The 22,243-nt window shown below is 45.1% G+C and overlaps 1 protein-coding gene across 1 annotated transcript; it reads left to right on the forward strand.

Moving 5' to 3' along the window:
- Positions 1-732: 732 nt before the first annotated feature.
- Positions 733-18,508, forward strand: angpt2b (angiopoietin 2b). Its single transcript, XM_079288347.1, has 9 exons — positions 733-1,516; positions 6,061-6,216; positions 6,893-7,014; positions 8,708-8,940; positions 9,359-9,483; positions 11,878-11,979; positions 14,044-14,210; positions 16,565-16,695; positions 16,968-18,508. Exons 1-9 carry the CDS (start codon positions 1,208-1,210, stop codon positions 17,126-17,128), a joined length of 1,506 nt encoding a protein of 501 aa, XP_079144473.1. The 5' UTR covers positions 733-1,207; the 3' UTR covers positions 17,129-18,508.
- The last annotated feature ends 3,735 nt before the right edge of the window (positions 18,509-22,243 follow it).

Here is a 22,243-nt window from a genome sequence, read left to right on the forward strand (position 1 = left end):
TCACCAAAATAAAACTCGCCTTCGAAATCTGTACCCTTGTTTTTGTGTCATCTCTTTCCTTTCACGGCTCTCAACGTCACCATTAAATTGCATTGATATACTACGTGCCAGACTACATTTTATAACTTGCATAACGAACTTTCTTTACAACAACCTTCTTCGTTTTTATTGTCTGCATGAGATGTAGCCTGGTAATGCAGTTGTATAGTGCATTAAGAGTTTATAATGTTTAGTGTAGAGTACTTCACAGCGTAGCAGTGAGAATGGAGCTGAATTCTAAATGGTGACACATGAAAAAAAAAAAAAATACATTCTACTCCAGATAATTTGAAATCCTTTTTATTTACATTCTGAATTATTGTATTAATTAATTTGTTGTACTTTTGTAAAATACATTGTATTGTCTGTCGCAGCACCATACTATCGGTAACTGTGGTCATGCCAATAAAGCAAACTTACATTCCAGAGAGAGGAGACGAGATATTGATGGAGAAAAAAAGAGAGAGACAGTTGGAAGGGAGGGAGCAAACGGTTCCCAGCTCTCGCTCTTGTGGTGAGCAGTGTGCATGTTTGGAGCTTCCTCTTCTAACCTCCGCAAAAACAGGAGTACCGTAAGAGGGAGGGAGAAAGTGAAAGAGGGAAGGGTGGTTGAGTAATTGTGTGCTAAGGAGTTGTGTGTGTGTGTGTGTGTGTTTGAAGAGGTACGCCCCACTCTCTCTTTACTAAGAGCTTACCACTTCAGCCAACATCCTGAAGCGGGCCACTCTCCACTACGACCCCCTCCTCCACCCTTTTTCCTCCAGACCAACGCTTTGGACTCGGGCTGCTCGAGAGAAGGCAGTGAAGTGAGGAAGGACACTTTTCAGGAGAGAGATAAATGGTGAGTCAGACGTCTGCTGTTGGTTTCCTGGACTGGAGTGTTGGAGTTACAATAGAAGGCAATCCCCCTTTCCTCTGTGTGTGTGTGTGTGTTTTCTGTCCGCCCTAACTGGGACAGAAACAGGAGGACGAGTTGGACTAAGAAGACAGGAGGAGGACAGAGACAGTCTTGAGGGACTTTTTTAACATAAAGACGGAAAAAAGACAGGAGATACAGAGTACCAAAAGGAGGCAACTCACCTGACTCGCTTCTCTGCTCTGCCAGAGGGAGCGACCGCCGTCTTCCCCTCTCCTCCCTCCCCTCCCCTCCCTCCCCTTCCCCCCTGACATGGGCCCCCTGCTGGCCCTGACCCTTGCCTACCTGGCTCACCTGCTGGCCACCGCGACCGGCTCAGAGCGCCAACAGCACCGAGTGCAGCACGGCCACTGCAGCTACACCTTCATCCTGCCCGAGGTGGAGCACTGCCATCCCTTGAAGGACTTCCAGGTGACCAACACCCTCCAGAGGGACTCCCCGCCCGACGCTGAGCCCGACGCGAGCCAACTGAAGGCCCAAACAGAGCGGCCCTCCTGGCAGGAGAGGAAGCTGGTAAATCTGGAGAGTGCCATGGAGAACAACACCCAGTGGCTGCAGAAGGTAAGGTCTCTGCCCTGTTGACTTTCTCCTCCATCATCGTCTTACTTCACCTCTGTGCTGTCACACTCTTCTTCTTGTTCTTTTCACATGAGACACATTTTAGCCGGCAGACCTTCAAACCAAATGCTGAAAAAAAAAAGAACAACGGGATGTCCACGGAATGCACCGCTTGATAACATCTGTTGACAAGCTTTCGTTTATTGATGAGTTCAATGCTCAGCTGGAAATGTCCTGGATGCTCGCTGTATGCATACCTGGCACCATGTCAACGCCTGGTGCACGAGTGAGTGTGTGTGTGTGTGTGTGTGTTTAACACCACTGGGAAGCCAGAACTCCCCGTTGCATACGAGAGGAGAAAGACACATGACCCGTGTTTCGGCTCATTTTCAGCTTCAAGTTAGCTGAAAAACTTTGTGTACCAAACTCAGCTGACATATATCTATATATATTATATGAATATGTTCCTCAGTTTATCTGCTGTAGACACATTTCAGCATGGCCGTTGGCCTTTGCGGTTCCATTTGGCTCGGATTATGACCGACTTAAAATGAAATGATGCGATTAAAAGTGGCCTCACGATGGTGTTTTCATTGCTAAGGTCATACGGGGCATTGGGCCATTGTCTATGACAGACTGACTGACACGCCATCTCTCCTCTCCACCCGTCTCTCCATTCTTGTCTGCATCACTCAGAATATTTATGGTATACACTAATCCTCAGGCCGATTATTGGGGTTTGTGCCGAGTGTTTAGATTGGCGGGCTGAGAGCAAACATGTTGATTGTGTTTCAGTATTAAGAATGCCACAGCCGCCCCCCCCCCCCCCACACCCCACACTCTCGCCATAAGGTTGACTGCGTTTCCTTTCCTGTCTCCTTTTTACGCTCGACACCCCGTTCCTCTCCTTCCGTCTCCTCCTCTTCTATCTGGACCGCTCCGGGATGATGAATGTGTCCCATATCACACCTTGACTTGCCGACCACCAGATCTCAAACTCTTCCATCTGTCTTGCTCACGCTCTCTCGACACACACACACACACACACGAATCCCACGTGCACACTCTGTCTTGATGTCTATGAACAGGACAACTAGCTTCCATGGGAAGCATCCCAAGAGGCCAAACGAGTATGTGCATGTGTGCTTTGAGAGGCAGTGTGGGGGAAGAGATAGTGCCAGAGTGCACACACTTCCCCCCCCCATGTGTACAGTATATTATTCATGCAGTCTGCAAAACATCACATATCGCACTCATCTTGGCCGTATTCTTTGCAGCATATTGCCTCCCGTCTCTCACTCCGTCGCCACCAGAGCTGCGATACGAGAGGCTGTGGAGGAGATGCCGTTTTTAATCCATAGAAAAGGGTCTGCTGACGCTTTCGTTGCCAAACTTCCTCCACACAACATCTGGAGTGAACACAAAGATCCAGCCTTTCAACAAGTCACCTCCACCACAGTGATGCACAGACGATCGCACTGTAGGTGGGATTTCCTCATAAACACGGCGACACCCGAGAGAGCCTCTTTCAGAAATGCACGAGGAAATACTGACCTCTGACCTCCAGATGGCAAAGCCTTTTCAGCACCTTGTGGAGCTCATTAAGCCTCGTCTGCATAAGTTTGGGGAGAAATTTGGTGTGCGGAAGAGCTTGAAACGTGGCGACTGTGTGTCGGCTTGTCTGTAAAACTTTGTGCGATCTCACTGAAGGCTCCCCTGGGATAATATGACCCTTACTGTGAGCCTTCAACCCAAAAACCCCTCGAAGGAAAACACACCAGCATGCACACTCTAGGAGCACACACACACACACACACACACACACACTAATCCAGCATGTTCCGCTGAGGAATCTCCAAGTGGACGATCAACAGGACTGTATCAACGTTCCAGATTCCGTCTTTGGTGTTTCCAAGAAGAAACCAGTGTTTGTTTTCTTTTGTTCTAACCCCCAACACAGCTCCCCCCCTCCCTTTAACATTCTGCTGCCCTGAGGGATTGACAAAAAGGATGTAAGCGTGCTTTTGTTAGTGCTTCTAAGAGGCTGTGTGGATTATACTAATGCAGAAATATTGCATAGAGATCAAGGTGGCTGGTGGCTGGTGACCTGATTGCCTGTCCCAGTAATGTTTCATAAAGTAAGTATGTTACCCACATAACTAACATTATTCATTTAATTCCTTAAAACATCAAGTTTTAATATGAATATAATCAGCCAGCTGCAACATTAACATTTTACATGTTACTGTCCGTCTCTCCTTGTCCACACTTTCAAAACCAGTGGCGACCAACTAGGAGGCTCTAATCTTCTCTCCGTCCCCGCCCCTCCTCCCTCTGCTTTTTAAAATACACAGCTATAGACGTACATACATCCGTATGGTGTTTTATTCGTCTCAACCTGCACATACCAGGCGCATGCACGCGATACGTCTCGGGAAGGAAACAAACGGGGAGGGCAGGATGCCCTTTTGCACGGAGAGTAGACCGTTACAGCCGTGGTAATGTTGGAATATTTTAGATTTTTCACTGCATTTGAGCTAGTTACAGGACACAGTCTACATCCAGTGTATAACATACAATATGCTCACATGCCGATGTTTAGCAGTTATACCTTTTATCATGTAGACCATCTTAGTTTCTCGGGCTAGCATGATAACATCAGCAAATCTGAATGATGGCGCGAGAGGAAAAGTTCCCTGGGTATAACCAAAGTCATTGTGACGCATCATCTGGGAACCATGACATCCGGAGAAGGTATGGTCCCGATGCATCTGTAGCTGTTGAGCTGTTTTACTTGGATAAGTTTTACTGACGGCACAAGATCAAAAACGTCATTAGAGTTCCTTTTTGTTCAGACTAAAGCCTTGGCTAGACCAACATCACCGTCCTTTGATGAAACAAAAACATAATAATCAGGAACATCTGTTTCCAAGAGCAATATCCTGGTTCCTTTGGATAATCTACACAACACCCTGTCAACCATTTTTCAAAAGGACAAATTTGTTCAACAGCAACTTTCAATTAAAGTGAGATTTGTGGATGTGCCCTTATAGTATCAGGGAGCTGGATTTCCTTAAAACACCATGCACACTATACGTTTCCCCTCTACTCTGTAATAGTAACTGAGAACTAATGTGTCTATTGGCTCGACAATTATGGTATCAAGTGACACAACTGCCATGATTTCCTCAGCACTGATCCCGACCACTTAGACACAATAAGACAGTATTATGCTCCGTTCCAAATGTGATTTATCTGATCGGCCGAGAGCGGCATGTGACAGAGCAGCAATTAATGCATTTGGCTGAGAGAGATGTAGTATATCAAGAGCTCTGGAACGAGTTCTGTCACAGAAGGCTGTAATATGAACCCGTTGGACAAGGCGACCGTATGATAGCCGCTTCAATAAATAGGCTGATTATGGTGATCAGGGATCTTTGGTTCTTCCTTTGGAGTTGGCTATAATCCGCTTTGTAATCTCTTCATAACCTTCGTTACGGAGGGATTTGTTTTCCTGCTGTCTCAGTTGTACACCGGGCCGATACTGACTCAAAGAGATGAACGTTATGTAGTGGAATTTTAATTTTTGTTTCAGTTTTTGTTAAAAAGTTAGAAAAGCAATGTTTTAGTGAAGCCCCAAACTATTTAATTGCAGATTCATATATTTGCCCACTGAGATCAGTATTTTAATACTTAAAATATAAAATATAGAAAATATAGAAAAAGCCCTCTCCTGTGCCAATGCATTATCATAACCCCATTGCTGTCTGAAATACACATTTGCATTGAAAAAACAAACAATCGTAGTCTCATTTGAATTCTCTTTTTTTTTCATTTGCCGGATACTTCTGAACGCTTTCTCCTCAGGGACTTCATTTTCCAGTCGTGTGGTTTAAACGAGTAAATCCGTTATCCCCACAAAAGTCAGAATGTTAATATTAATGTTCTCCAGGTCGATATTCTACTTTGCGTTACTGGCCATTGCCCGATAAACCTCAAACTAATTCCCATCGTTCACGGGCATTGAAGGCCGAATTTGTCTCCCAGATTCCGTTTGCTGAAACCGACATTAATAAGAAAATCTATTTATTGGAGCAAGAAGGATTTTTACTCCCTCTGCAACACATGATGGGTTTCACCAAATGCTTCTTTATCTGACCTGGTGATTGATTAGACTGTAGACGACTATCCCTGAAGTCCTGCACGTGAATAGAACGTCAACCTGTTGGTCAGTACTGCTCTTTTTGAAATGCCATTTAAACTAAATTGCTAAATTGTATTAATGTGCTGGTTAGTATTTGCCTGAGGTAGACCTGCGGATAGAAAGATGGTGGCAAAACGCTGTCGGTGCCATAGGGGTGCTGTAATCTACGACTCCATCACAGTACCTGAAAAAGACAGATGACTGCGGGGTTGCTACTTTCACACTGCATCAAGCTGTCAGCGAATGTATTACCTTCTAAAATATGATTATCGCCACGATGAAACCAAGGAATCTGACACGCGGTATAATACACCCTCAGAGTCGGCTTGTTCCCCCCGTACAGCTGGAGAACTTCATCCAGGAGAATGTGCGCTCTGGGATGGAGGAAATGAAAAGGACTGCGGTGCACACCCAGACAGCTGCCATGCTACAAATGGGAACCAACCTCCTCAGCCAATCGGCGGAGCAGACCCGCAAACTGACAGACGTTGAGACCCAGGTGAGCCCGCCGGGAAGCGTTTGAGTGATGCCATGGCCAAATCCAAATTAACAACTGTGTGTGTGTGTGGGGGGATCACACGCATGCAAAAACAAATGATGTTACTTGCGAAACACTCGGCGAATAGCTAGATTAAATGTAAATCAGATGTAACCCACCGAGAAGCCGTGCCCAAAGGTGGCGGCAACCGCTTTTTAAAAGCAGCTGGTATTCGGTTCCACGGGCTCTGATTGACACAATGAATAGAGCTCGGCGTCTGACAACAAGCCAATTAAAACACAAAGCTCAGCAGCACAACACAGATGTGTCTTCAGTCATGCCACAGAGCTGTTATTACAGATTGGGCTGTTTTTGGTCCGCATGCTTTTCTTTTGCTCTTATCAGAGTCGATGTGAAACTGCAACCTGTACAAATATCGGAGCTGCTTTGGTTATTTTTCTTTCATTTGCAACTTCAAAAACATGTCACAGGTGCAAGTGAGGTACAGTTCTCATTGTAAGATCAGAGAGTGAAGCATTACGGGCCTCGTGATGTTCTGCGCGACATTGTTTATCCCCCAGGGTGCTTTACAGCCCCCCCCCCCCCCCCAGTCAATCAGCCTGTCATCGCTCTCATCCGTGCTTCAACACTGCACACACTGTGATAGAGTTTTTATTCTGTTGTCATCAATCTATAGGTGTTAAACCAGACGAGTCGCCTGGAGATACAGCTGCTCGAGTACTCGCTCTTCACTAACCGGCTGGAGAAGCATATCCTCCTGCAGACTCAAGAGATCTCACGCCTCGCCGACAAAAACAGGTGAAAACACACGCTTCAAAAGGCATTCTTCAGGCACTGCAAGACTTCCAGGATTTTATTTTTACCGTGTACAGGAACTTCATTTTCAGATCCATTATGGACCCCAAGTGGTAATTTACGAGGCACTTATTTTCTCGATTTATTTTTGCTTTACACTTTCCAGAAAATCCCCCCCCATCAGTCAAGATCTGTGCTAACCTCAATGTCAAACAGCTTCTAAATGGATGTTCTGTTCTGTTAACATAATGTGCATTGTGTAAGCGTGTGTGTGTGTGTGTTTGCCAGTGAATAGGCCGGGGGTGCTAGGAGGGGTTTCCCATTCTTCTCTCTAGAAACACAACGTCAACTTAGGGCCAGCAGAGGTTAGGGACGGGGTGAAAGGGAGCCGGTGTTTTCTCTCTTTGTATATCCGACTGTTTATCCTTCCATCCATCTGTACAAAGTGTGACTGGTGGAACACAGTGCCCCCGGCTCCAAACACCTGTTACACATCTGGCCCTGCTCATGCCCCCTTTTGGCCCTCGTCCTTCAATGCAAATAAATGTACACCTCTTCACAAGTAAACACCGTGAGGTATGCTAGAAAAGGTCAACGCAGATTTGCTGCCAAGCAGCTGTGGAATAAAAAAGGGTGGCCCGTAGTGGTTTCTGGGGGGGCTACTGCCGCTGATCCTTGAGGGGACGGGGGACAGTTTTTTGAACTCCTGCCAACTAAAATGAGCTGAAAGACATGTTTGTTTTCACAAGCATTACATGTAAAATACTATTGGCAGGAAGCGCAGCATTTTGCGGATAGAGGGTTAAGAGCGGTCTGATAGCAAATATGTATTTCAATAATAATAAATAGCACAATCTCATAAGCATAACAGTTCAATTGCCCAGGATGCAATGTGATCCGAAAATAACATGTTTGTTTTGTCAAACCCTCTTACTGTATAAACACCGCTGCACTCTGCCTGCTCCTCAAAGCAAAGTACACATAATGGAGAACAAATTGTGAGCTTGCTTCGGCACTTTTTATGGAGTGCCCCCCACCCCCACCACCCCCACAAGGCAAATGCGAAATTGAAGTGATGTTAAAACTGATTTCGATTGATCCGGCTTTCATCTGAGGCCACATGCCGAGTCGCTCGCCTAAAGTGAGAGATCGAGGACACACGTTTAAGCGTAGCAGGTGTGCACGGGGCTGAAAAGTAGCTTGTTCAATCTGGGTGGCTGGATTGTTTCAATAAATAACTGCTGCACAGTCGTTAGTCAAAGCCATAAAGATCAGGCTGCAGGGATTTATGATCTTCATTTGGAAGTGGGGGGTGTGGCACTTGCACAGACACACACACACACACACACACACACACACACACACACACACACAGTCAGATTGTTGCCGTGATCAAGAGGCTTAGCATGCAGGCCCATCTGCTGCTGCAGTACAGGTGTTTATATGATGTTAGCCCAACGAGCCGACGTCTATTAGTCATCATCATGTAAATGTGCAAGTTTGCACAACCTCCGCTGAGATAGGTAAATGTCGAACAGCTGCACGTCTGCCACCCATCAGATTCAAGAGGCATCTTACACACTTGATATAGTATTATGTCTTCCGGTTTTCACTTTTCTCTTTTTAGGAAAATACCACACACACACACACACACACACACAGGGATTTAAGGCTTTTTTTGTTTGGTCTTCGGTAGTTTTCTGGAACAGAGGCTCTTAGCGCTGGAGTCCCGGTATGGGAAGGAGCTGCAGGGCTTGCAGAGCGAGAAGCGGCAGCTTCAGCAGCTGGTGGAGAGGCAGAGTCGACTGGTCGGTCAGCTGCAGGGTGAACTGGTCAGCTCCACGCTCAACAGCACCTTGCTGCAGAGGCAGCAGGCCGTGCTCACGGACACCGTGCAGCAGCTGCTGGCTATGGTCAACCACTGCAACGGTGAGGCTGAGGCATTTTGCTGTTTTTTTTTTTGCTTGTGCAAAATACACATTCGCATGATGAAAACAGATTAAGAAATAATATTAAATGTGAAATAGAGGACAGAGCTCTCACTTGCTAGTATTTAGCATACAATTACATTTGCATTCCTATGATTCATTACCTGCTTCCTGCAAAAATAAAAAAAGACTAAAGCATCGATAAACACCAGAATTTAATTTAGGCAAAATATGAGATCTACAGCACTTAAATTAATGAGTATGAGATTTATGATTTAGTTAAATACTAAATGAAAAATATCAACTCCAATAGCTTGTATTTCAAACCCCAGACACACTGCGTGCATGCATGCGCTGCAGATATTGCAGGCTATATTGCCATGTCTGTAAATAAATTGTCTGCATCATGTTTTTCGCAGAAATCGTCAAAGCACCCATGGAGGAGCCGCTTAGTTTCAGGGACTGTGCGGAGATCCTGCGATCCGGAGCAACGGAGAGTGGAATATACGGCATACGCCTCCCGAACTCTACGCACACCGTCAAGGTAGTGAGGCTCGAAAGGTCGTTGGCCTTTTCTTGCAAATATCACCTCACGGACTGTGACACGGGACTTCTTTTTTTTACACATTTTAGCCATTTGTCTGTCAGTATTTAACACTGGGATCATTTATTTTCTGCCCAGCCTGTGTAAACGTCAAGCTCGTACACACTACATAATGACATTCTGACGGGCTTATTAATGCTTTTCGGAAACACTGGAAAGAAAAAGTAGTCCGCGGTAATGGTATTGTGTAGAGGTGGGGGGGGGGGGGGGGGGGGGGGTTTGGGTAAAGAGGTGGATGGAAATGCCATGCTGGGTTACAGAGGGCTGAAATAATAAGCAACAGGAGCGTTGTGCCCCACGGGCTTCATGGTGAGCGAGGGTGCACTGCTGAATGCAAAGTCAGAAAAGCTTACGAGGAACCTCCGCTGACCTGCAGTAGCTAGCCCTTTCCTAACTCAAGCGTGGCCCCCAGCAGCAGGCTATCCCTTCTTTGAATACAAGCCAGCGTTCCTTCACTCTCAAGAGTTACCACAGAAAAAGATAGACAGCAGTGAAACTGTTTTTGTGTGTGTGTGTTCATTACTTTCAGTCTACTTTGCTGGTTTGGCACCATCTCCGACCGCCTGTGTCTTCCCCCTGTTCTTCCTCTTCATTTCCTGTGGGCAAGGCAGCCAGGTGTTGGGCACTGGTGCCATGTGTTTCCTGCCAACTAGGGCCAATGTGCATTTCCACCGACGCAAGTTAGTGATCCCCCAAATCCTCGCTGCTTTCAATCTCTGTCATCTAATTCCAATGTGGCTGGCAATCTGGGTGGCTGCGCGAACAAAAGTGGGGCAGTTACAAATTGCCCTGTTTTCAAAGCAGAGAGCGGGCTTCCTCAGCTGAACAAGTGACAAAAAGCAGACACATATTTGTGGAACACTTCCATCGATGTATCTTTTAATCATCGGCGCTGTGAATAATGATGGTGTTTACAAACCAAAAAATGAAGAGTTTGGATCAGCCTCTTTTTTTTTAATATTTCATAACTTGTGCATTCTTTTGAGAGCTAGATTATGCTAAGGGCTCATAACATTAAACACATTCGGGCTCTTCTCTAAGCACACATTGTGATTCAACAGCTGTGTCCCCTGAAAGCCGGAGCCACAGCATAATATGGTAAAAAAAAAGCTAAATACTGCTTAAATTCTCTGGATTTTTGCATTTTATTCTAAGGGGTTTGTCCCTAACTGACTCCGTGGCTAATAATAATTGAATGGAATATTAAATATGGATCTGGTCTGAATCAGAATAACAACCACATTTGGGAAAAGGCTTAACTTAATCTATTTCAAGATCCTGTTTTTTATATTCAGTGTGATGCCTTTAAGGCCAGAACATTAGCTTAATGTGCCAGAGAATAAGTGTGTACTCTGCTTCCAGAGGTAAAGGACTTGAGTGCCTTTTGACCCCGATTTAGCTTTCCTGTTCTGGGAAAGTGCTGGAAACTTTCACGACATTTCTGTCAGAAAATAGCCACTTGAGTTGTCGACATAGAGAGACCCCCCCTTTGGGATGCCGTCCATGTAACCAGCATCCGCACCGCCTGACTCTCGAGACGGGTCAGGGTGGTTTGTATGGTGGAAGACATTCAAGCAACCAGCCAAGTGAACCCATTTTGTCTCATCGGTAATTGACCACATTGCAGGTTGTAGAGGTTGTTATTGAGTCAGAAGTGTCACTGTTACAGGTCATTTCATATCTCCAACATGATATCACGATACAGCATGTTTGCAGGTACTTCAATAAATGAGTAGTCTATATGAATCCATATGCTAAGCATATGTATGTATATATACGCTTGCTCAACTAAAAAGGACCTAATCTTACCACCCATGGGAAAAAGAAATCTGTCATGTCATCACGACACCAGAGGAGCTGGAATATGTCCAGTCAAACACCTCACAATACGTAAAAACAAGTCCCTACACAAGTGTACGTTTCCAATTCTGTCACTCGATGAACGAGTGCAACCCAGTCCTTTGTGGTCTCCCAAACATATCTATTGTTGGCATCATAATGGCAAAATGTGAAGCCAAGTAAGAAAGAAAACAATGTATGGAGCCAGAAACAAAGCTGTCTCCTCCTCAACCCTCACTTTCCTCCCCAGCTGGGACACATCATTACGAAAGGTGTCATCCTCAGTAATGAAGAGAACTCTGCAGTCCTCCGATTTTCTCTCCTCCCTGCTCACTGTTTTGGTTTTTCACCCCCCATATGATATGGCAAATCAATTATTGCTGCTTTAAAGTTAAGAATAGCTTCCTGGTTTGATCAGGAAATAAAAAATGCAGTCATGTTGTTATCCAGCCACAGGAAATAAAAGCGTCTTGTATTTCGCCTTCACTTCCACAGGTGTTCTGCGACATGACGACTCGGGGCGGCGGGTGGACCGTGCTGCAGCATCGGAGAAGCGGCTCGGTGAACTTCCACCGTGGGTGGACGGACTACAAATTGGTGAGTTCTGTGGGGTTAAAGTGCACCCTTATCAGCATAGGCGGTGCGGATCGGTGTTGCGGGACTGGACAGGAGGTTCCAATAACCCTCCATGGGTGATTTGGCACTGAGAGGCGTGGGATACCGGCTAGCCTGTGATCCCAGGTGACCTGCGGTTTGTTGTGTTTGGCCGGCCCTCGTGTGCTCCACCAACCCCCATGTTATTGCACCTGCTCTCTTTCCCTCTCCCCGTCATACTCCCACACACATACTTACACACACACACACACACACACACACACTTCAATGACACAGAGCACTACGGTTTGTACCCATCCTTAATCCCAATAGCGTTCGTAAGGGAATGCTTGTGTAGCGATGAAAGTAACAACATTCCAAGCTCCGGAAAACTGGATCTAACAAAAATTGTACACGAGAGACGATGAAGTTGTCAAGCATGTTTTAACACCTTTGGCTTTTTGTTTTCTTTGCATTAAGATGCTTTTTTTCTGAACCTCATCACAAAGATTTCTCAAATCGAATCAATGTTCCGTTCGCGCGATAGAGGAAAAACAACATGTGCTTGCCGGGCCTTTCCGAGCGTGTTAAGTGACGCACAGAACAAGTGAGAGAGGCTAGTTTGGGATTGAGCGGAGGAGCAATTTTATCCCCGACCCACGCCAACAAATCAGTTGCTGCAGCTCCGACTCCGAAAATAGAATGGAGAGAAGACCGTGACTGAAAACAGAAGGAGAGAGACATAAAAAAAAAAGAAAAAGCTCAACAAAACTCTTTCAAGAACAATATTTTTACAAGTGGATGATAAATATTTGGTTCCAGTTGGGGGCGTGGGAGCACAGGGGCCCTGTAGATGGCATAATAATAACGTGTGTACTAAAATGCTTCACTGAGCCTCCGCCCACAAACTCCATATCTTCACAAACTGTGGGCAGTGCTGATCAAGTGTTGCAGCCGGGCCTTGCTGGATGCACCGAGGCTCTGAGTATTTATTCACTCTCACTGAAGACTGAGGATTCAGAGGTAAACAAGGAGAAGACGTTCTTCTGTTCGACTGAACAAAGCATGCTTAATATAGGGCTCAGGGATATGGCAGAACTCTTCTATCCTACAGGTCATTTCATATCTCGATAACACAATATAGAATTATATATATAGTGTTTTGTTAATATATTAATGATCTATATCAAATAACCTCATGATAAACCCTATTTTTTATACTTCAGTCTAAATTCAATACTTGACAGTTTTGAGTATTATCTAATTTTATAAAGAACTTGCCAAATCAACAACAGTTTCAAGTGAAATTATAGAAGAAAATATGAATAACTACAGGCCGAGCCAATATTTCATTTCCTTCACCCGGTTAACATCTAACATTGACTCGTGGTGCAGGGTCTCTTGTACCCGTTACTTTATATTCCAAACCCATGTTGTATAATGTACAAATAGTTCATAAATGAATGTAAAGCTGCCAAAACTCTGAACTCCTCTGACTATAACTCATACAAATCACATTCATTAAATGCTTGTTTGGATGATGGCAGTGGAGAATGCTCAAATCAACACTCAGAATCTCCCATGGGCATAACTGTCTGGGGTTTCGATCAATAAACACTGCTGTGAAAACCGTACACCTGTCGGTTGCAGTAAATTAAACAACAAATGAAATTAGACCTGTTACAGTGTTCATATAACTCATTTTAAAGAATTAAATGATTAACTCCCATTAGGTTCGGTATGCAAACGAATAGAGGTACATTTCAAAGCTGACTTTTCTGTAACTTTCCACCCCTTAATATGTCCCCAAAGCCTGTTCATAACATCGAGTGTCGGTTGCACAGATAGATCATTTGTAGGGTATTACGGTAAAATGAAAGTCTCAGTTGACTGGCCCATTGCTTTAGGAGTGGAGTATTTGTCTAAGTCCATCATAATATGACATGACTTCAGGGTCCTTTTCATAAGAACCACAGAAACACTTGGCAGGTCCCTGGTAAAGAACACAAGCCCCTTGTTCCAATAGTTTCTTGTTCCATCGTTTCTCCGTCTGTGTGTCTAATCCAGGGCTTTGGAGAGCCGTCTGGGGAACACTGGCTGGGGAATGAAATCATCCACAAGCTGACCAACTCCCAAGAATACAGTCTGCATGTCCAGCTGAAAGACCGAGAGGGGAATGAAGCATTCTCACACTACGACCGCTTCTACATCGAGGGCGAGGACAACAGCTACAGGTACCGGCGTCACACATCACGTCCATCCTGCATAAGAAACAACGCTGAGATCAAAACGGACTATTCTGCTTGTTAAATCATCCTATTATCCCAAAGTGTTGGGCGTATCTCAGTATATGACGGGATGATGAACTAAAACACTTCATGTACACTCGGGTCTCCAATTAAATTATTTCACTTTGTCAGAAATCAGACACGAACGGGACTATAATGACGGTGCTTTATTGAAGTGTTTCATGAAGAGGCCTTCTAATGTGAAATGCATAATTGCGATGCGGTAACACCCGTTCTATCGCCGCCTTCCCTCTGGCTGTAATGCTCTTTAATATCACGACAGATTAGAAACCGTTATCGACGGTTCAAGCTCACTTCGATTTCGTCCTTCTCCAAACACGGAGGTTAAGAACGTCATTCAAAATGATGATGAGCTCGGCGGAAGGCATGCAGCCACTGTTGTTTGGCTCCATTTTTCTTCTCACTGTGGCTACCACTGCCCCTGAAAATCCCAAAAGGAGGGGGGGGGGGCTACCTCCACTGGAGTATAACAGGAACGCTCTGCCCCCCCCCCCCCCCCCCCCCCCCGCCAGGAACTGACAACTCAAACCAAGCTCCTCGGGAACCTTGCTATCACTAATAAGATGATGCGTGGGTGTGCTGAAGCCGTGCTGTAAAACAGCAAAGAAATATGTTTTGCTGGATTTCATACAAACAGGTATTTACCCGTGTTTTGGGAAAGTTTATGCAGATTGACGCTCCGAGAGATGACAAATCATAATCATATGTGTGTGCTTTTCCAAAGGACCCCTAATAGTGCAGAAAATTGCATTCGCCCGAGTTTGTTCTACATAATTAGCGCGGTGAACCTGAATGTTTCACGGTTGTGCCGCAGGCTACACACTGCGTGAGGTGAAGCACCTGAATGAATATAATCTCCTCTGAAGCTTGGCTACCTCTGAGATCATGTTCCGTTGTAACTAGTTCAATATGGAACAGCTTTTACTAGCATGCTGGAGATGCTGGCTTCATCCGCGGGTTGAAATTAAAACTCCCCAGCCAGAGCTGTGGCGCTGCACAGCCTGCCTGGCAAAGCAATCCTCCTCCTCCGCCGCATCCAGTGTGCCAGCAAAGCCACATGGATCTCTCACAACATTATTCATACGTTAATAATCAGCATGGAAGACCACTTTCTACTGAGGTGGCTGGTCTGAGTAAAACCAAATGGCATCCCTTTTAATGTAACAGTATATTTGTCATTAAAGGATACAATAACAACATGAAAAGACGGTCAATATGAAAAGGATTAGTCTGCGGTTGTCGGTGGACTAGCGGAACGAATACATCTGGAAGTCATGGCCAATGCAACAGTTGTGCAGAGTAAGAAGAGCTGGCTCCAATAGGATATCATGTAGCCTGTGGTTCGCCATCTTGTCTAATTTGATAGTTTTTAATTTTCCTCCACATTTCTCCAACATAAATATCCCCTCATGTATTATTCCAGCCCCCCCCCCCTCCCCCTCCTCTTGCTGCACCTCATGATGTGTTGCCCTGCCTTTCTGAACTTACAAATTCAAGAGGATCCTTCATTTAGTCATCACAGACAGCGTTGGCCCCGGGGCTCCGGAGTGGGGTCACATAACTCAGGGGGAGATTCCGGTACTAACTAGACAGAATGGCAGGGGAGAGGCCAGTCAGCAGGCCTGACCTCCTCGTCCACCCCCTTCAGACCAGCACTCACACAGTCACACACACACACACACACACACTCCATTGCTGAGGACGCTGTACATATTTAATTGAGCGAATCAATTCAACTTGTGCAGAGATCCCATTCAGACTGTTTGGGTTGTTTTCAAAAAGCGCCGCATGGAGTAAAAATAATGAGCAGTTCTTTTGTTAGTTTTTGTCTTGATGCTTGGCAACAATGGGAACCTTGGGGGGGGGGGGGATTGGTACCTTGTGTTAAAAAGTATTGTACACATATTAAACAAGCTATGGTTTCCTACAGTGGTTTACAGGTTTACAGGTTATAACTGGTTATTCTTTGATTACTTTTCATTTAACTTCATCATCTGTGATCGTGAAAAATAATGAATACATTCTTTTTTTAAATGTAATATTGCAATAAGGCTCAGCTCAACATCAGAGAGCATTGGGTCTTGCCCTACTTTCGATGATTTCAGAAAAAGAAAGGCTTTTCGGGCTGTGACTCATGGCTCACTGCCATGTGGTGCTGCCAACAAGCAGAGTTGCCCAACACAGCGTGAACTAATGAAAGTTGCCCGTGGGCTGGGCTGAGCTTCCCCCCCCCCACTGAAATCCTTTGCTCTTTGCTCGCCGCTCTCTCAAAACTGCAGCCTTCACGCTGAGGGCTTCAGTGGCACAGCTGGACGGACCAGCAGCCTCTCCCACACCGGCACCCAATTCAGCACCAAGGACAGAGACAACGACCGCTGCACCTGCAAGTGTGCCCAGCTCGCCTCTGGAGGTACGCAGCTTCCAACTCCCCCCCCCCCCCACCCCCCCACCCCCCACACACACGTCTCAATCTGTCCGTCCTTGTACCGCATCTTGAACATTTCTATCCACCCCATCCTTATAAATGTCCAAAAAAAGGTGCATTTCATTTTCCCCCTCTGCACCAATATAAAGTTACTGCTGACTTACAGCTGTGCATTTGGGTGTTACATTTCATGGGCTTGAATTTAATTAATTCTGACTCTTTTCCCTGAATAAACTCGGGCACACTCCCGCTTCCAGGTTGGTGGTTTGAGGCTTGCGGTCCATCCAACCTGAACGGCATATATTACCCGAGCTCCTCCAGCGTGGTCCGCTACAACGGCATCAAGTGGTACTACTGGAAGGGTCCCAATCTGATGGGCACCATGACGAGCATGATGGTGCGCCCTGCGAACTTCTGACGGGCACGACGCGTTGGCGGTGCCAGATTATCGAGTCAACGTCGCACTCTGATGAATAAAATGAACAATATCCAGGAAAATGGTAGATTTGGGGGAAGGAAATTTGTTTTAGCTTCTGGACATCTCGGAGTGGGGCTTTAGCAATGGCCTGGGGACACGTGTGGACCCTCAGAGACTGGTTGAAGGGAATTCCTGAGTGAGAATTTCAATCGACAATATCTATTCGCAGACGGTGTCCAGACTGTATTTCAGGACCGCTCAGCTGACAGAGGAAGAGGGTATGAACGTTGCTACAGAAGACAAAAAAAAAACTGATCACATCAGATTATGTTATGACCAGTTACTCAATGCAAATGCAACTGCTTAATGGATAAACCTTTAGAGGCAGTATCTCAATACCTTCCTTTTTTATATTAAACTGTGAAAACTTGCTGTGTGTTTGTCTGCTTGCTGTAAATAAATGTGACCAAACTGCAATCATTTTCAGACACAGCCTTGAGAAAAATAGTCTCACACTAACTGCTTTTTGAACTTGGATCTTGGTATTTAGATTCTCCTATGATTGTTACTTTATTCCAGTAGCATTTTCAGACTAACATGCCAGGACTTATAGTCCCAGTCCATACACAAGATAGGGTAAGATGACCTACAGTGGCTTCAGTGGTTTACCACCGTTAATAAAACACCATAAAGAACAGCAACAATAACAGGCGTTGCCCTTTGCGGTATCTTCCACGGGGCTTTTCAGAATGAAATATCCCCAATTCTTCACGGGCACAGCACTCATAAATCTTTATTTGTGAGAGATTTCTTTCATGAAAGCGCATCATACACTTTCACTGCCGTGATTTACTTTCAAAAGTGAAACATTTTGTAACACACCCCGGGACAAAGTCGTAAATTCACTGTTTATTTTGTTGAAACAATGAATTCGTACAAGTCTTTGGTGCCTATAATCCACGGTGCCAGGTGAGCTACATAAACTCCAACAAGCCCCACATGCCTGACTCAGGAAGTCAGATGGGAACTGCCGACCATTGATCTGATGAATCATCCGATAGCAGCGGTCCCTGTGGTCCCTATTAGAACGCGGATGGCTTTCACCTTCGACTATGACCTGGATATGGCGGTGTAGGCATGTGTGTGTAGGCGGTGTGCTAACTGGAAGATAGCACGCACGTTGGCCGGCCTAGTCTGCAACATCTGCTAATTGTTGTGCTTCGTTCAATAAAAGGACAGACCGAACACTTAAAAGATCTCATCTTCCCCCGACTGATGCAACTCCCAGGAGTCACGTCTGACCGCTGCCAATGTAACACAACTGCAGAAATGAGAAATGAAGCTGAATGAAATGTAAGCCAGGTCTCTGTGTTTTCAAATGTCCTGCTTATTCTCATCAACGGCAGAGATACGCTGAACAAAAACGGTTCAATCTTTCTTTTTTTCCACGAATAAATAGCTGAAATAAATAGCTTTTCTGTGTGAGACTTCACTGAATCTTTGAAGGACCTATGCATGCTCAATTGCCATTGATTTATTACAGTTTTTTAGGAATATGCAGGAGCTACTCAGAGGGATAACACCACTGTTACCGTGCCTGACCATAGCTTATTAAATATGTGCGTGTGTATAAACAACATGATGAAATCTTGCTAGAATCTGCGAGGAAACTACAAATATCATCATAAGTGGATCCAGTACGAGCAGCTTATGAAACCCACAGGTTGAGACAACTTGAGCCGTGTGCCAAACTGTACAAGCAGTGAAGCCCCCACCACACACACACACACACTGACATGCTCTGCTTGCATGCTCCCCATTGCTAAACAAGTTTATTACGACCTCCAGGGGCTGGACAGGCGATAGATCACAGCGGGGGAGGCCGGGGGTGAATCCATCAAAGCGACTTTAATAAAGACCACTTGATTTGGCCCGCCGGCTCAACAGATGAAACGGTTGTGTTCAGGTCCAGTGAAGCAGACCAAAGTCTGGGCTACGTGTCCTAGTCCGTGTTTATTAGATGGGTTATTGTTATTATGGGCAGGAAGACAAGGAGAGTAACTTGAGAACCGTGTTATGGTGGTATCGATATTTGTGGCAGGCTGTCATTGTATTATACTCGTTCTCACAGTGGTTAACTTCATACAAAACAAGGTACGACTGAAATCTGTGTTTTTATGTAGCGCTTGTGTGAAACAACGGGGTTATCTTGGCTGAATAAAGGTTAAATAAAAACACATTTAAAATGACTCTTATATTGGACTTGTATCTTAATTAGCTCCTCTCTCAGTGTTATCAGCTTTACAATCTATGACGTAAACTCTTCTACAACAGGTCTGTCAAAACAAATCCATGTCGCCCTTAAAGAATTCTCTTAAGGTTTTTGAAGATGTGAAATAAGGGTGTTTAGATCTATTTCTTTCACCCAGTTTCATATGCAGACGTGTTGTTACCTTTGGTCAAAGCCAAGCTAGCTGTTACACCCTCTACTCAGTGTTCATGCTCAGCTAAAGTAGACGAGCGAGGTGTAAACCTTCTCATTAACTGGGTGGAATTTAAATCCAATATTGTGAAAGTGGGGAATTAGGCTTCAGAACATCCACACTCAAGCCTTTTTTAAAACCAATAATATGTTTTCAGTGATCAACACAAGCTGTTTTGTTGCCATGTTGCCCATGCTGTATTAACAGCATTTCCTTCTACGAATAGATCTGTCAATAAAGCAGCTCAATAAAGCAGCTCACTTCCACTGAGCTGAGTGTTTGTGGTGTGATGGACTGGCAGAGGCGGGGGGGGGGGGGGGGGGGATCCTCAGACGTGTTGACCCGCTATGTAGTCTATTCACCGATGTAAGCCGGGCGCTTTCTTCTCCGCGGGTGCTTCAAAAACTTGCTTGAGGATTTATCACACGACCCAGCTAGACAGAAAAAAAAATGTACAGTCTACAAGAGCCATAGAAAGGAGAAAATGGGGAGGCAGAGCCAAGGGCTCATAAGTCCTCGTCTCTCCAGCGTCTTTGAATCATAAGGGACACGATGGCCGGGCCAGGGCAGGGGTCAGGTATGACATTTTTTTTTGGCAGGAGGAGGAAGAGGGAGGGCCTGGGAACTGATTTATAATATCCATCCCTGCTTTGTGGTTCACTGTGTCAGCATGCGGGCCCATTTAACAGTGGTCATCGAAAAAAAAAAAAAAAGCAACATCATCCCTATTATCTGCCCGCAATGCATCAGCTCCTGTGTGTCTGGAGTTTTTCTTTATGGAAGGAGAAAAAATCAAAGCAGCAGTTGCCCCCCCCCCCGTTCATGTTCGAAGAGATCACAGAAAGGAGGCAGAGATGCTACCTCAGGCCACTTGGGGGCACTTGTGGCACAATGAATCTCTTCACCTCCTCTCTCTTCTTGAGAGGTGCTGATCCGGCTGCCGCTCGCTCTCCCGTCTCTCCCTCCACCGCAGGTCTGGATTATATAACGACGCATTCATTAACACCTACCACCTAACATCTACCATGTGTGCTCCCATCCCAGCAGATGGTTAACTGAAGGCTACAAAGGACATTTGTGTGTGTGTGTGTGTGGGGGGGGGGGGGATGACTACTTCAAGAACATCACATTAGAATGTCAGAAGGGAAAGCACTTTAAATGCAATCTGTGACAGCTGAAAATACATGTTGGTTTAAAGGCGTTTCACTTTGATGCTGCTCTAAAAACAAATGCTAATAATAAAAAAGTGCAAAACTTTGCTGTCAAGAAACTACCATACATAATGAGGTATACAGCTGAATAACTTGGGTTGTCTTGTTGAGCTCCTATAGAGAGCGGGATTCCAAATAAGACCGAGTCCAGCGGAACTGTCCGGCATCTCTGTTATCACATCAGCTTGCAGGCTCTCCCCCTCCCTCTGTGTCTTTTCTCTCTCTTCAACTCTATCCTTCCCCAAAACATGCTCTCACTTCACACCTCCCCCTTTGTATGCAAACATCATGCCCTCCCAGACTGAGGGGAGTGTAAATAAGACATGAAGCAGCCAGACAGAGTTGAGAGGCTCAGTTGCTGTTCAACTAAATGTTGGAAATGGGCAAGATGGGAGATTTAAGTCCCTTTGAATATGGTGCGATCAAATAAACAGGCGCAGAAGATATCATACAGTTTTTAACGGCATGAAGCCGAGAGAAATGAAATTTGTTGACAATTCCAAAATACTGGAATAGCATATGCCAGCGTTATCATTGAAGAACAGGTTGATGTAAAGCTTAAAGTATCGCTTATTAAACTATAAATAAATGCACGTACTAAAGTGTACAATTTTTTAATAAAGAAATACATTTTCAAATTTTCTGTGACAGTTGTAGCTCAGCCTAGCGGACCTCACCGGTCCAAAATCTTGGACCCAATCTAAAATGTAACCCCAGAACCCTGCGGGCATGCATTCACGTTCAAGGCTGTGATGGATGCAAACAGTCTCATGTTGATTTATGGTTGTAAAACAGGGTGCAAATCTCAATTTTAGAAGTTTAAGTGACGGTATGGTGCACATCTTAGCCTAGATGATGATTATTTTTTAATCTGGTTTTTGGTGACGTCCCGTCGAGGAGGGGGACTGAACGCGGATGTTGTTCAACTGATACTTAATGGAAAGGCTCACTTGTACAATATTTGCTGCTCATGTTTTTCTCAGCATTCAGTCATCAGATATTCCTTCTGAAATATCCATAAAAGGTGTCGGTGTGCTCTTGACCCTTGAGTGTGTGTGTGTGTGATTAGTTAATCAAGGCGCAGCGAGTTCCTCAGAACAATATGCCTCTGTATTATTTAAATGAATGTGGTTTGTAATAATTCCGTGTAATATGAGTTTTGTTATGTAATTACGGCAGACTCAAATATGATTGTTCTTTTTGTTCTTCAGTTGAAGCTGTTCACATCTGACTTTTGATACAGAGCCAGGCCCTCGAACATAAATGACTACATCTCACAAATGGGTCTATTTCTGATTCTCTCTGTTCAGTACCTGGCCGGGCCAAGCAGAACAGGTTTCTCTCCTCATAAGCCCAAATGCCAAGCGCTCTGCAATTACTGCTGGAATTGGCTTGAATTGGCCATTAGTACTCAGCTTGAG

The sequence above is a fragment of the Melanostigma gelatinosum genome (assembly GCF_949748355.1).
Source record: "Melanostigma gelatinosum genome assembly, chromosome: 17".
NCBI classification, from domain to species: Eukaryota; Metazoa; Chordata; class Actinopteri; order Perciformes; family Zoarcidae; genus Melanostigma; species Melanostigma gelatinosum.